Source organism: Pseudophryne corroboree, chromosome 4, assembly GCF_028390025.1.
Source record: "Pseudophryne corroboree isolate aPseCor3 chromosome 4, aPseCor3.hap2, whole genome shotgun sequence".
Taxonomy (NCBI): domain Eukaryota; kingdom Metazoa; phylum Chordata; class Amphibia; order Anura; family Myobatrachidae; genus Pseudophryne; species Pseudophryne corroboree.
In genome coordinates this window covers 695,873,854-695,890,220 of record NC_086447.1, presented here as the reverse complement: position 1 = coordinate 695,890,220, position 16,367 = coordinate 695,873,854, and the positions used below count along the sequence as shown (strand labels likewise).

Here is a 16,367-nt window from a genome sequence, read left to right as displayed (position 1 = left end):
TCCATTTAGTTCCTGGTTTGACATCACAAACACGCCCTGCGTTCGGCCAGCCACTCCCCCCGTTTCCTCAGCCACTCCTGCGTTTTTACCTGGCACGCCTGCGTTTTTTTAGCACACTCCCTGAAAACGGACAGTTTCCGCCCAGAAACACCCACTTCCTGTCAATCATACTATGATCACTCAAGCGATGAAAAAACGTTGCTCGAGCTTGTGTAAATCTACAAAGTTTTGTGTGAAAGTACTTAGCGCATGCGCGCTGCGTACCATGCGCATTTTTGCCGTTTTTTCACTTGATCGCTGCACTGCGAAAATAGTCAGCGAGCGAGTAACTCGAATGACCACCCATGTGCACTGCAGGTGTGGCAGATATAACATGTGCAGAGAGTTAGATTTGGGTGGGTTATACTGGTTCTATGCAGGGTAAATACTGGCTGCTTTATTTTTACACTGCAATTTAAATTTCAGTTTGAACACACCCCACCCAAATCTAACTCTCTCTGCACATGTTATATCTGCCCCCCCTGCAGTGCACATGGTTTTGCCCAACTGCTAACAAATTTGCTGCTGCAATCAACTCTGAATTAGGCCACTAATGACTTGAGATATTTTATTTTTAGGACTTGGGAATTGGTTAAAGACAAAGCAGGAAGCAAGTTTTAGTTTTCCTTAATATTTATTAAATACACAACGTCACACAGATTATGGGGTATATTCAATTGAAGTCAGATCCTCTCTGACGGAGAGGATCTGACACATCACTACTCAACAGCGGGCCGTTTCCCCTCCCATTCCGACCATTCTTTTCCGCCCTCTCTTATGGGCAAAAATAAATGGTCGAAAACACATGAATGAGCAGAGATTCTGCTCATCCATGTGTTTTTCGACTTGTCGGAATTTCCAACAGGGCGGAAGAACGGAACTTCAATTGAATATTTGAATTTTTTTTCTTTTTAGGTGCCTCCTCTCACCTGGTGATTGGTCATTTGATGAACACTGTAATAGGGGAGTTTATATGCAGACTTGGGCCACATGCACCCATGATTACTGTAAGTTAAGAAATTGAAGAGTGCAAAGTTTGTTATGGTGTTCATGCCTGTCCACTCGGATATATTATGTTGTTGTAATGTAAAAATTGAGCCTGTTGTCATCTAAAGAGCTTGTATTATATCCAAAACATTTTTAGATGAATATGTGCTTAGTTTTGCTAATTAAAAATCCATCAGTTCAGTGCTGGTGGATGATCAATAAAAATAATTATGCATTACTTATGCTTCAATAAAACCGATACCAACTAAGTCTACTTTACACAGGTGGTCATTTATTTTTCTCAGATAAAACATGAAGGTACGTACCAAAGCGTCTAACAAGTAAAAGCAGCGCACAATAGTGCAATACCGTTATTACCCATCAGTCTCCAAAATCCTAATACATGCCTGCAGTCACTATACATTATCATTGTGTATACTGTATTAATTCCATTTTAATTAAAAATAAGAGACAAAAAAAAAATCACTTGGTTCACCAGTATAGAAAAATATTTATTTGAATGTACACAGTGTATACTGTATGGCGACGAAAACTGACAGATTGGTGAAAAGTAATAGAGTATGAGAATCAGAAAGTTAGGGATTTTGTGAGTTTGGGGGGGGGTTAAGCTGCTATCATGTACACCAGGTTGATTTTGCTGTGTAAATCATTGCCGCTTTTAAACCCCCACCGCCCCACCCCACCCCCTCCCCCCAGAAAACGCACAAAATCGCTCACTTTCTGATTCTTACACCCTATTACATTCCCCGCCTGGAATAAGTTTTAGTGCAGGAAGGCATTTTCTCATTGGACAGATGTGTAAAGGTGCAGCATTTACTAACTATTGTTAGCATATATAATATAGAGCCTGATTCAGCATGGATCGCAAAAGCCAAATCTCTCTCTAATGGGCAAAACCATGTGCACTGCAGGTGGGGCAGATATAACATGTGCAGAGAGAGTTAGATTAGGGTGGGGTGTGTTCAAACTGAGATCTAACTTGCAGTGTAAAAATAAAGCTGCCAGTATTTACCCTGCACAGAAACAAAATAACCCACCCAAATCTACAGCTCTCTCTGCAGGTTAGATTTGCCACACCTGCAGTGCACATTGCCCACTAGAGAAAGAGTTTGCTTTTGCGATCCATGCTGAATCAGGCCCATAGTCAGAATTCTGTCTGCTGATTGTTTACAGACCCTGGAATTCTATAAAGGTCTTGCGTTAAGGAATGTGAGGCTTGTCACAGAAAAAGTAAATGTGCTGAAAATATTGTCTAACAAATTAAAGTACTGCAGTATACAATGAAATTACATTTCTGAATTTGTGCCAAACTAGTTACAGCCTTTCAAAATTTTAAATTGTATTATTTCCCCAAGTTTCCACCTACAAGAGAAGTTCACATTCAGACAAGCTACTTTTTTTCCTTCCCCAAATATACAATGATAATATAGTATTTTCCATCATTACTAGATGATGGAAATACCCTAATTTTTTTTTTTTTTAAAGAGAACATGGTCATTGACAGATATTATAAATAAAAGTCAAGCCAGGAGAAGGGCTATTTTGAACATAAATGGGCGGAAACATAAATGTATACACAATTCTTCTTATATACCAAAGCTAACCAAGTCCATTGATTACGGCTATTATTCAGTGAACTATTTATATTTGGCTGTACACTGATATCTTCCTCACTCATCTCTTGTATGCAGTCCAACATACTCCACATTCATATTTTTAATTCCCATCACTAGGAGTGGCAGAAACTACATTTGTCATTGGAACAGTACCTATGTCATTTCCAGGCACTTAAGGAAAAACTTTCATATTCTAGCAGCATGTTCAATGGTCAGACGCTGTTGAATTAAAGCTCATTCAGGAGGGCATATGTATATTGTCAGACATTCAAGAAAATAAGTGTTGCGGTGAGCAGAATGGGACACAGGTGCCAAGAGCTGGACTCTATGAAGCAGCATACTTATACATCATATAAAATCAAAGATATGAAAGCAGCCAAGATTAAGTGACACACATCTCATGCAGCTGGGAAATAATACTTTCTGCATATATTATATATATATATATATATATATATATATATATATACACACACACACACAGGTTGAGTATCCCATATCCAAATATTCCGAAATACGGAATATTCCGAAATACGGACTTTTTTGAGTGAGAGTGAGATAGTGAAACCTTTGTTTTTTGATGGCTCAATGTACACAAACTTTGTTTAATACACAAAGTTATTAAAAATATTGTATTAAATGACCTTCAGGCTGTGTGTATAAGGTGTATATGAAACATAAATGAATTGTGTGAATGTACACACACTTTGTTTTAATGCACAAAGTTATAAAAAATATTGGCTAAAATGACCTTCAGGCTGTGTGTATAAGGGGTATATGAGAGATAAACGCATTCTGTGCTTAGATTTAGGTCCCATCACCATGATATCTCATTATATGCAATTATTCCAAAATACGGAAAAATCCCATATCCAAAATACCTCTGGTCCCAAGCATTTTGGATAAGGGAGACTCAACCTGTATATTTTAGTACAGATATGCTAAATGAGTAATGTTAGTACTTAACTACAGACAGTGGTTCCCAAACTTTTTTGAATCACTGCGCCCCAGAGTATTAGAATTTTTTTCATGGCACCCCTAGGCCATAAGATTCTTATTGAGAAATGTAGAGAGAAATATGAAATTAAGTAAATTGTGTTTATATGTCATCCTTAGGGTCAGTTATGTGTTCAGGGACAGGATTGGCTTCTGTTTGTCCACATATTTTATGATTGGCAGCCGCCAGCACTGCTTTTGCCTATCACCTTGACCATAAGTAATCTGAATTGATCCTTGGACATTAACCCAAGGCACCCCAGGGTGCCACCGCACAGTTTGAGAACCAATGTACTAAGGGCCATATCCTATTAGGCAGCAGTAATTTACAGCTCCTGATAGATTTGCTAAGGGATATCCTACTAGCCCTGTTGCCGGCTTGCTGATCTCTGGAAGCAGTCACGCGAAGCATAATCCCCGATTAGCAGCCCTTCAGAGCCGTAATAACACATGGGTTCTGGAACCTTCCCAGATCCCATGTGTGTTGGCCAATAGCAGTACATTTTTAGGCCAAAAAAAAAAGGGGGCTTTAAAAAGGATTGCCTGATACTTACCATTGGGCTAAAATCACAATATTTTTTTTCTGAGGAAAATTAAACAAGGCTAACAGGATACCACTCAAGGAGGAAATTCAATTAGCCCCGATAATTTCTGGGGAGAACTATAAAAAAAAAAAAAAGAAGGGGTTTTATCTATTCAATTACACCCCATTTTTATCTCCCAAAAAATAATTACATTTATTTTTGGGTGAAAACAAATAGAATCCATGAGAAGTTCACAGACCTATGTGTTTTCGCAGCCGCATTCGCGAAAATGAGTCTGTTTATCTGGGATTTTTTTTCCGCCTTCCAGATTTGGGGCTAACTAAATAGCACCAGGGGGGTCAATTAGTGGCTAATTGATTTCCCCCCTAAGTAGAAAGTAAATATATAATACCTCAGTCATTGAAAAATACCATTTACATCCCTATTGGTAGCATTTTATGTATCAGGCACAGAAAAATAAGTAGCACTGACCTGTATTTTGTATCTGGTCACTTCCTGTATCCTCCATCTTAATTACAGCTTTAAATTGCCACCATCAAGTAAAGGAGATTATTTAGTGTATAGTGGGTGAGGCACAATGACAAATTGGTGCATGCATAGTGCATTGCTTGTCTAAAAAGGCTGTTAGGTGGTGACAACACAGATGTAGGCTGGCTTGTGGAGAGAGCAGTGAGCTGTGACCTCTCAGTTTGATAATGAACCAATCAAGTAACTCTATTTACCAACAGGAAAAAAAGAGGATGTTTGATAAGAAAAAAAAAAAAAAAAAACAGAAGTAAAGTCTATTTCGAAGACTTAAAAATATTGCAGAAACAGAACTTCCCATTTAAGCCGGCTGATCCTTACCAAGAGGCGCTGCAAGCTCATCTCAGGCAACAAAACTGCTGGGCCAGTGGGCATATATCTGTGCACTTACCATGAGAGACTAGAAACTACACTCCCCAAATAATGTGGTCAATTGCATTTAGATACAAATCATTCCATAAATTAACTTACGAATTATGCAGAAGAACATTGTGAACTGTGGGCCCAATTCATGTTTGAAAGCACATGCAATTGCATGTGCGATTATTTGGGCTACGGAAAAGCAAAATGTTAGCTGGTGAAACTGCCGTCCCTGAAATGGAAAGAGACATCCACCGAATTGATCGCAAACATTTGCATACTACACACAAAAATGAGGGACATCAGATCTATAGGTTGCCCTATGGCTACGCAGACTGGCCGCTGCAGTAGCGGCGCTGGCACCATGTTTCTCTGCCTACATGAGCACAGCTGAATGCAGATAAAACCGAAAACAGCCATGACACTCATGCGTTTTTTGCCGCCACTCCCTGTAAACTCTCTCAAACAATCCCTTCCTGTCAATCACTCTGCGGCTAAGACCTCACTGTGAGCACGATCGCAAATGTCCCGTGCCGTTTGCGCACTACAATTGCGCCACATGCACAGTTTGCTGATTATTGCTCTGTTACATCAACATCGGCAACTGTGTACAAACATGATTTAGGCCCTATAAGTATAAAAAAAAAAAAAAAAAAATGGTACTAGGCATTGTGAAAGCAGGGGAAGGATATAAATCTAATATATAAAAATGAATAAATCGGTCATTCTGTTCTTCTGTCTTTCTATACAAATCCACAATTTACAAGCGAAGATCGTGAAATTTCACATACAGGCGTATTAAAACATGGCGGAGGCAACTAAAACAATTTGAAATCCCTAGGTGCAGACAGCAGTACAGAGTATATCAGGAGACAGCATAACTCCGGAATTGCTGGAGCAAAGTACTCAAAACTTGGTACACATATGCCTTACAATCTGAAACAAACACTGTGGGAGGAAGATACCCCTAGCACCCCTAGGGGTGAGGCAGCAGCACAGAGTTTTTTCAGCAGACAGCATAACTCTGGAATGCCTGGAGCAATTTACAACAAACTTGCTACACATATTACTTACACTCTGGGAACAAACACTGTGGGGGTAACACACCACTATCACCCCTAGGAGTGGGCACTGACTATATTAGGACATGTATGATATGTCAGTGATGACAGGGCTGCATGTGACAGCGGCAGTGACATGATGTGAGGAGGGGAATGGAGGTAGCACGAACCCACACACAGAGTTATATAGTGGAAATAGCAAGGTCCCCCAGCAGCACCTTGGGTTTTCATTTTATTGATGTGTATAACATTTTACATGCTTTTTTATACTATGTTATTTATACGGTGTGTTTAATATTTAAATTAATTTTTGTAAACAAACATTCTTAAAATCCTGGGTAACGCCGGGTACTCCAGCTAGTCTAAGAATAAAAAACATTTTGTGTCATTTAAAATAAGAATTTACTCACTGGTAATTCTATTTCTCGTAGTCCGTAGTGGATGCTGGGACTCCGTAAGAACCATGGGGAATAGCGGCTCCGCAGGAGACTGGGCACTACTAAAAGAAAGCTTTAGACTAACTGGTGTGCACTGGCTCCTCCCACTATGACCCTCCTCCAGACTTCAGTTAGGATACTGTGCCCGGAAGAGCTGACACAATAAGGAAGGATTTTGAATCCCGGGTAAGACTCATACCAGCCACACCAATCACACCGTATAACTCGTGATACTATACCCAGTTAACAGTATGATAACAACTGAGCCTCTCAACAGATGGCTCAACAATAACCCTTTAGTTAAACAATAACTATATACAAGTATTGCAGACAATCCGCACTTGGGATGGGCGCCCAGCATCCACTACGGACTACGAGAAATAGAATTACCGGTGAGTAAATTCTTATTTTCTCTGACGTCCAAAGTGGATGCTGGGATTCCGTAAGGACCATGGGGATTATACCAAAGCTCCCAAACGGGCGGGAGAGTGCGGATGACTCTGCAGCACCGAATGGGCAAACTAGGTCCTCCTCAGCCAGGGTGTCAAACTTGTAGAATTTAGCAAATGTGTTTGAACCCGACCAAGTAGCTGCTCGGCAAAGTTGTAGAGCAGAGACCCCTCGGGCAGCCGCCCAAGAAGAGCCCACCTTCCTCGTGGAATGGGCTTTCACTGATTTAGGATGCGGCAGTCCAGCCGCAGAATGTGCAAGCTGAATCGTACTACAGATCCAGCGAGCAATAGTCTGCTTTGAAGCAGGTGCACCCAACTTGTTGGGCAAATACAGGATAAATAGCGAGTCAGTCTTTCTGACTCCAGCTGTCCTGGAAACATAAATTTTCAGGGCCCTGACTACGTCCAACAACTTGGAAGCCTCCAAGTCTTTAGTAGCCGCAAGCACCACGATAGGTTGGTTCAGATGAAAGGCAGATACCACCTTAGGGAGAAATTGAGGACGAGTCCTCAATTCTGCCCTATCCATATGGAAAATCAGATAAGGGCTTTTACATGACAAAGCCGCCAATTCTGATACACGCCTGGCCGAAGCCAAGGCCAACAACATGACCACTTTCCACGTGAGATACTTCAATTCCACGGTTTTAAGTGGCTCAAACCAATGTGACTTTAGGAAATCCAACACCACGTTGAGATCCCAAGGTGCCACTGGAGGCACAAAAGGGGGCTGAATATGCAGCACTCCCTTAACAAAAGTCTGAACTTCAGGTAGTGAAGCCAGTTCTCTCTGGAAGAAAATCGATAGAGCCGAAATCTGGACCTTAATGGAACCCAATTATAGGCCCATAGTCACCCCTGACTGTAGGAAGTGCAGGAAACGGCCCAGCTGAAATTCCTCCGTTGGGGCCTTCCTGGCCTCACACCATGCAACATATTTTCGCCATATGCGGTGATAATGGTTTGCGGTTACTTCTTTCCTAGCTTTAATCAGCGTAGGAATGACTTCCTCCGGAATGCCCTTTTCCTTCAGGATCCGGTGTTCAACCGCCATGCCGTCAAACGCAGCCGCGGTAAGTCTTGGAACAGACAGGGCCCCTGCTGCAGCAGGTCCTGTCTGAGCGGCAGAGACCATGGGTCCTCTGAGATCATTTCTTGAAGTTCCGGGTACCAAGCTCTTCTTGGCCAATCCGGAACAATGAGTATAGTTCTTACTCCTCTTCTCCTCATTATCCTCAGTACCTTTGGTATGAGAGGAAGAGGAGGGAACACATAAACCGACCGGTACACCCACGGTGTCACTAGAGCGTCCACAGCTATCGCCTGCGGGTCTCTTGACCTGGCGCAATATCTTTCTAGTTTTTTGTTTAGGCGGGACGCCATCATGTCCACCTGTGGCCTCTCCCAACGGTTTACAATCAGTTGGAAGACTTCTGGATGAAGTCCCCACTCTCCCGGGTGAAGGTCGTGCCTGCTGAGGAAGTCTGCTTCCCAGTTGTCCACTCCCGGAATGAACACTGCTGACAGTGCTAACACGTGATTTTCCGCCCATCGGAGAATCCTTGTGGCTTCTGCCATCGCCGTCCTGCTTCTCGTGCCGCCCTGTCGGTTTACATGGGCGACCGCCGTGATGTTGTCTGACTGGATCAGTACCGGCTGGTTTTGAAGCAGGGGTTTTGCCCGACTTAGGGCATTGTAAATGGCCCTCAGTTCCAGAATATTTTTGTTTAGGGAAGTCTCCTGACTTGACCATAGTCCTTGGAAGTTTCTTCCCTGTGTGACTGCCCCCCAGCCTCGAAGGCTGGCATCCGTGGTCACCAGGACCCAGTCCTGTATGCCGAATCTGCGGCCCTCTTGAAGATGAGCACTTTGCAGCCACCACAGCAGAGACACCCTGGTCCTTGGAGACAGGGTTATCAGCCGATGCATCTGAAGATGCGATCCGGACCACTTGTCCAACAGGTCCCACTGAAAGGTTCTTGCATGGAACCTGCCGAATGGAATTGCTTCGTAGGAAGCTACCATCTTTCCCAGGATCCGCGTGCAGTGATGCACAGACACCTGTTTTGGTTTTAGGAGGCCTCTGACTAGAGATGACAGCTCCTTGGCCTTCTCCTCCGGGAGAAACACTTTTTTCTGTTCTGTGTCCAGAACCATCCCCAGGAACAGTAGACGTGTCGTAGGGACCAGCTGTGACTTTGGAATATTTAGAATACGGGATAATTAAAACTCCCTTCTTTCGAAGGAGTATCATCATTTCGGCCATTACCTTGGTAAAGACCCTCGGAGCCGTGGAGAGACCGAACGGCAACGTCTGGAATTGGTAATGACAATCCTGTACCACAAATCTGAGGTACTCCTGGTGAGGATGGTAAAAGGGGACATGCAGGTAAGCATCCTTGATGTCCAGTGATACCATGTAATCCCCCTTGTCCAGGCTTGCAATAACCGCCCTGAGCGATTCCATCTTGAACTTGAATTTTTTTATATATGTGTTCAAGGATTTCAAATTTAAAATGGGTCTCACCGAACCGTCCGGTTTCGATACCACAAACATTGTGGAATAGAAAACCGTCCTTGTTGAAGTAGGGGTACCTTTACTATTACCTGCTGGGAATACAGCTTGTGAATTGCCTCTATCACTGCCTCCCTGCCTGAGGGAGTTGTTGGCAAGGCAGATTTGAGGAAACGGCGGGGGGAGACGTCTCGAATTCCAGCTTGTACCCCTGAGATACTACTTGAAAGATCCAGGGATCCACCCGTGAGCGAGCCCACTGATCGCTGAAATTTTTGAGACGGGCCCCCACCGTACCTGGCTCCGCCTGTGGAGCCCCAGCGTCATGCGGTTGACTTAGAGGAAGCGGGGGAGGACTTTTGCTCCTGGGAACTGGCTGTATGCTGCAGCTTTTTCCCTCTACCTCTGCCTCTGGGCAGAAAGGACGCGCCTCTAACCCGCTTGCCCTTATGGGGCCGAAAGGACTGTACCTGATAATACGGTGCTTTCTTTGGCTGTGAGGGAACATGGGGTAAAAACGCAGACTTCCCAGCTGTTGCTGTGGTAACTAGGTCCGAGAGACCATCCCCGAACAACTCCTCACTTCCATGTGCCTTATACTGAGACCAGCTATTGCTTCAGCATGGATGTGCCTTTTAGAGTCTGCATCACCTGTCCACTGCCGAGTCCATAACCCTCTCCTGGCAGAAATGGACATTGCACTTATTTTAGATGCCAGCCGGCAAATATCCCTCTGTGCATCTCTCATGTATAAGACTGCGTTCTTTAATATGCTCTACGGTTAGCAATATAGTGTCCCTGTCTAGGGTATCAATATTTTCCGACAGGGAATCTGACCACGCAGCTGCAGCACTGCCCATCCATGCTGAAGCAATAGCTGGTCTCAGTATAATACCTGTGTGTGTATATACAGACTTCAGGATAGCCTCCTGCTTTCTATCAGCAGGTTCCTTTAGGACGGCCGTATCCGGAGACTGTAGTGCCACCTTCTTTGACAAGCGTGTGAGCGCTTTATCTACCCTAGGGGATGTTTCCCAACGTGACCTATCCTCTGGCGGGAAAGGGTACGTCATTAGTAACCTTTTAGAAATTACTAGTTTCTTATCGGGGGAAGCCCACGCTTCTTCACACACTTCATTTAACTCCTCAGATGGAGGAAAAACTACTGGTAGTTTTTTCTCTCCAAACATAATACCCTTTTTTGTGGTACCTAGGGTAACATCAGAAATGTGCAACACATTTTTCATTGCCTCAATCATGTAACGTGTGGCCCTATTGGAAGTTACATTAATCTCATCGTCGTCGACACTGGAGTCAGTATCCGTGTCGACATCTGTGTCTGCCATCTGAGGTAGCGGGCGTTTTAGAGCCCCTGATGGCTTTTGAGACGCCTGGGCAGGCACAGGCTGAGAAGCCGGCTGTCCCATATTCGGTATGTCGTCAAACCTTTTATGTAAGGAGTCGACACTGTCACGTAATTCCTTCCACATAACCATCCACTCAGGTGTCGGCCCCGCAGGGGGTGACATCACATTTATAGGCATCTGCTCCGCCTCCACATAAGCCTCCTCATCAAACATGTCGACACAGCCGTACCGACACACCGCACACACACCGGGAATGCTCTGACAGAGGACAGGACCCCACAAAGCCCTTTGGGGAGACAGAGAGAGAGAGTATGCCAGCACACACCAGAGCGCTATAATAATACAGGGATTAACTGAATTATTTCCCCTTATAGCTGCTATATAGTTATACTGCGCCTAAATTTAGTGCCCCCCCTCTCTTTTTTACCCTTTGTAGCTTGATACTGCAGGGGAGAGCCAGGGAGCGATCCTTCCAGTGGAGCTGTGAGGGAAAAATGGCGCCAGTGTGCTGAGGGAGTTAGCCCCGCCCCTTTTTCAGCTGACTTTTCTCCCGCTTTTTTCAGGAATTCTGGCAGGGGTAATTTATCACATATATAGCCCTGGGACTATATATTGTGATGATTTGCCAGCCAAGGTGTTTATATTGCCGCTCAGGGCGCCCCCCCCCAGCGCCCTGCAACCATCAGTGACCGGAGTGTGAGGTGTGCATGAGGAGCAATGGCGCACAGCTGCAGTGCTGTGCGCTACCTTGTTGAAGACCGAGGTCTTCTGCCGCCGATTTTCCGGACCACTTCTTGCTTCTGGCTCTGTAAGGGGGACGGCTGCGCGGCTCCGGGACCGAACGATCGAGGTCGGGTCCTGTGTTCGATCCCTCTGGAGCTAATGGTGTCCAGTAGCCTAAGAAGCCCAAACTATCTCCAGTCAGGTAGGTTCGCTTTTTCTCCCCTTAGTCCCTCGCTGCAGTGAGTCTGTTGCCAGCAGATCTCACGGTAAAATAAAAAACCTAAGATATACTTTCTTTCTAGGAGCTCAGGAGAGCCCCTAGTGTGCATCCAGCTCAGCCGGGCACAAGATTCTAACTGAAGTCTGGAGGAGGGTCATAGTGGGAGGAGCCAGTGCACACCAGTTAGTCTAAAGCTTTCTTTTAGTTGTGCCCAGTCTCCTGCGGAGCCGCTATTCCCCATGGTCCTTACGGAGTCCCAGCATCCACTTAGGACGTCAGAGAAATATCAGGGACAGAAGAGCTTAGAGCTTGAACATGAAAGAAGAATTTCCTTATGGTTGTGGCCTATGCGGCTTCTACCATCACTACATTTATTCACACTCCACTATAAACACTATATCTGACGAAGTCCCTGTGACGAAATGCGTAGGGGCGTGGCTTGTGGATGGACGTGAAACCCAGCATCATGCAGTGGTAAATTCGTCCTTGATGACCGTTCTTATATGATTTTATAAGCGGTGATTGTACCGCCTTCTCTGGTACGCACTGAATCGGATTCACGGTGTATGATGATTTAATAAATTGTAACTCTTTTAATGCACTACTGGAGCCCCCAATGATTTTATTTATTTTAGACACTTATTTCCCTGTGTAGAGACAGGTGGACGACAGCTGATACAAGTGACAGCGTGCAGACAAGACTGTTGGAGATTCTATTCGTGTGTGAAACTTCAGTCTTTTTAAGGTGCCAATACATGCACGCACTTATAGTTCCACAGAAAAGACTTCATTTGCGCTCACACTTTGTATTTATAAAATATATATATATATATATATATATATATATATATATATATATATATATATATATATCAAAAAATGAGGCGGCACTCAGAGATTTGTTGAAAAGCAAACAGGTGTGTATTCAAATCATCACATCAACGTTTCGGGGAACAAATCCCCTTCATCAGGATCAACAAACAGTGCAGAAAGTGAAACGTTGATGTGATGTGATGATTTGAATACACACCTGTTTGCTTTTCAACAAATCTCTGAGTGCCGCCTCATTTTTTGATCTACATATGGGGTTACCAAACCCAGATGGAGGGTACCAGAGTGCCAGCGTTACACTGTATGGATAGATAGATATATATATATATATATATATATATATACACACATACATATATATACATACATATACATACACACACACACACACACACACACATACAGTGGGGCAAAAAAAAGTATTTGGACACCCACCGATTGTGCAAGTTGACCCACTTAAAAAGATGAGAGAAGTCTGTAATTTCCAAATTTCCATCATAGGTACACTTCAACTGTGAGAGACATTGTATGATTTTTAAACAATTTACTTGTATATTCTTGTGGAAAATAAATATTTGGACACCTACCAAGCAGCAAGATTTCTGGCTCTCACAGACCGGTTACTACTTCTTTAAGAAGCTCTTCTATCCTCCACTCGTTACCTGTATTAATGACACCTGTTTGAACTGGTTATCTGTATAAAAGACACTTGTCCACACCCTCAAACAGTCAGACTGCTACCTCTCCACCATGGCCAAGACCAGAGAGCTGTCTAAGGACACCAGGGACAAAATTGTAGAGTTGCACAAGGCTGGGATGAGCTACTCGACAATAGGCAAGCAGCCTGGTGAGAAGAGATCAACTGTTGGTGCAATTATTAAAAAAATGGAAGAAATACAAGATCACTGGCAATCTCCCTCGACCTGGGGCTCCATGCAAGATCTCACCTCGTGGGGTATCAATGATCTTGAGGGGATCAGTACGTAATCCCGCTGGACGGGATCCCGGCGGTCGAAATACCGACCACACAATCCCGACAGGGGTGGCGAGCGGAACGGAGCCCCTTGCGGGCTCGCTTCGCTCGCCACGCTGCGGGCACGGTGCCTCGCTGCACTCGGCACACTATTATATTCTCCCTCTATGGGTGTCGTGGACACCCACGGACGGAGAATATGTCGGGATTGTGGCGGTCGGGATTCCGGCGTTGGTATTTCGACCGCCGGGATCCCGTCCAGCGGGATGTTGACCGCATCCCATCTTGAGAACGGTGAGGAATCAGCCCAGAACTACACGGGGGGACATGGTCAATGACCTCAAGAGAGCTGGAACCACAGTCACAAAGGTTACCTTTAATAACACACTATGTCGTCACGGATTGAAATCCTGCAGCGCCCGAAAAGTCCCCCTGCTTAAGCCAGCACATGTCCAGGCCCGTCTAAAGTTTGCCAGTGACCATCTGGATGATCCAGAGGAGGATTAGGAGAATGTAATGTGGTCAGATGAGAGCAAAATCGAACTTTTTGGTATAAAACTCCACTCGCCATGTTTGGAGGGAGAAGAATGATGAATGGCATCCCAAGAACACCATACCCACTGTGAAGCATGGGGGTGGAAACATCATTCTTTGGGCTGCTCTTCTGCAAAGGGGACAGGACGACTGATCCGTATTAAAGAGAGGATGAATGGGGCCATGTATCGTGTGATTTGGGGCAAAAACCTCCTTCCCTCAGTAAGAGCATTGAAGATGGAACGTGGCTTGGTCTCCCAGCATGACAATGACCCCAAACACACCGCCCGGGCAACTAAGGAGTGGCTCCGTAAGAAGCATTTCAAGGTCCTGGAGTGGCCTAACCAGTCTCTAGACCTCAACCCAATAGAAAATCTGTGGAGGGAGTTGAAAACCCGTGTTGCCCGGCGACAGCCCCAAAACATGACTGATCTAGAGAATATCTACATGGAAGAGTGGGCAAATATACCTGCTGCAGTGTGTGTAAACCTGGTCAAGAACTACAGGGAACGTTTGACCTCTGTAAATTGCCAACCGAGGTTATATTACAAAGTATTGAGTTAAACTTTTTGATTGTCCAAATATTTATTTTCCGCAAGATTATACAAATGAATTGTTTAAAAAAAATAAAAAATGAAATCACATTGTGTCTCTCACAGCTGAAGTGTACCTATGATGAAAATTACAGACCTCTCTCATCTTTTAAGTGGGTCAACTTGCACAATCGGTGGCTGTCCAAATACTGTGTGTGTGTGTGTGTGTGTGTGTGTGTGTGTGTGTGTGTGTGTGTGTGTGTGTGTGTGTAACATAGTATCTAAGGCTGAAAAAATAAGAATTTACTTACCGATAATTCTATTTCTCGGAGTCCGTAGTGGATGCTGGGGTTCCTGAAAGGACCATGGGGAATAGCGGCTCCGCAGGAGACAGGGCACAAAAAGTAAAGCTTTTCCAGATCAGGTGGTGTGCACTGGCTCCTCCCCCTATGACCCTCCTCCAGACTCCAGTTAGGTACTGTGCCCGGACGAGCGTACACAATAAGGGAGGATTTTGAATCCCGGGTAAGACTCATACCAGCCACACCAATCACACCGTACAACTTGTGATCTAAACCCAGTTAACAGTATGATAACAGAGGAGCCTCTGAAAGATGGCTCCCTAAACAATAACCCGAATTAGTTAACAATAACTATGTACAAGTATTGCAGATAATCCGCACTTGGGATGGGCGCCCAGCATCCACTACGGACTCCGAGAAATAGAATTATCGGTAAGTAAATTCTTATTTTCTCTATCGTCCTAGTGGATGCTGGGGTTCCTGAAAGGACCATGGGGATTATACCAAAGCTCCCAAACGGGCGGGAGAGTGCGGATGACTCTGCAGCACCGAATGAGAGAACTCCAGGTCCTCCTTTGCCAGGGTATCAAATTTGTAGAATTTTACAAACGTGTTCTCCCCTGACCACGTAGCTGCTCGGCAGAGTTGTAATGCCGAGACCCCTCGGGCAGCCGCCCAAGATGAGCCCACCTTCCTTGTGGAATGGGCCTTAACAGATTTAGGCTGTGGCAGGCCTGCCACAGAATGTGCAAGTTGAATTGTGTTACAAATCCAACGAGCAATCGACTGCTTAGAAGCAGGCGCACCCAACTTGTTGGGTGCATACAGTATAAACAGCGAGTCAGATTTTCTGACTCCAGCCGTCCTTGAAATGTATATTTTTAAAGCTCTGACAACGTCCAACAACTTGGAGTCCTCCAAGTCGCTTGTAGCCGCAGGCACTACAATAGGCTGGTTCAGGTGAAACTCTGATACCACCTTAGGGAGAAAATGCGGACGCGTCCGCAGCTCTGCCCTATCCGAATGGAAAATTAAATAAGGGCTTTTATAAGATAAAGCCGCCAGTTCAGATACTCTCCTGGCGGACGCCAGGGCCAGTAACATAGTCACTTTCCATGTGAGATATTTCAAATCCACATTTTTTAGTGGTTCAAACCAATGGGATTTGAGGAAATCTAAAACTACATTTAGATCCCACGGTGCCACCGGAGGCACCACAGGAGGCTGTATATGCAGTACTCCTTTGACAAAAATCTGGACCTCAGGAACTGAGGCCAATTCTTTTTGGAAGAATATTGACAGGGCCGAAATTTGAACCTTAATAGATCCC

At 44.5% G+C, this 16,367-nt stretch overlaps 1 protein-coding gene across 4 annotated transcripts in view; it reads right to left on the bottom strand.

Annotated features, from left to right (window-relative positions):
* STX11 (syntaxin 11) overlaps positions 1-16,367 on the bottom strand; it is a 133,761-nt gene that overhangs the window by 27,820 nt on the left and 89,574 nt on the right. For 2 of the 4 annotated variants that reach the window (XR_010176138.1, XM_063917934.1), the window contains exon 1: positions 4,676-4,774. The exons of the other annotated variants lie outside the window; for them this stretch is intronic. Coding sequence is in view for 1 of the 2 variants with exons in the window: in XM_063917934.1 (XP_063774004.1) it covers positions 4,676-4,712 (37 nt within the window). In the remaining variant the exon portion in view is untranslated. Of the gene's footprint in view, positions 1-4,675; positions 4,775-16,367 lie in introns of those variants that run through there. 4 annotated transcript variants of the gene reach the window in all.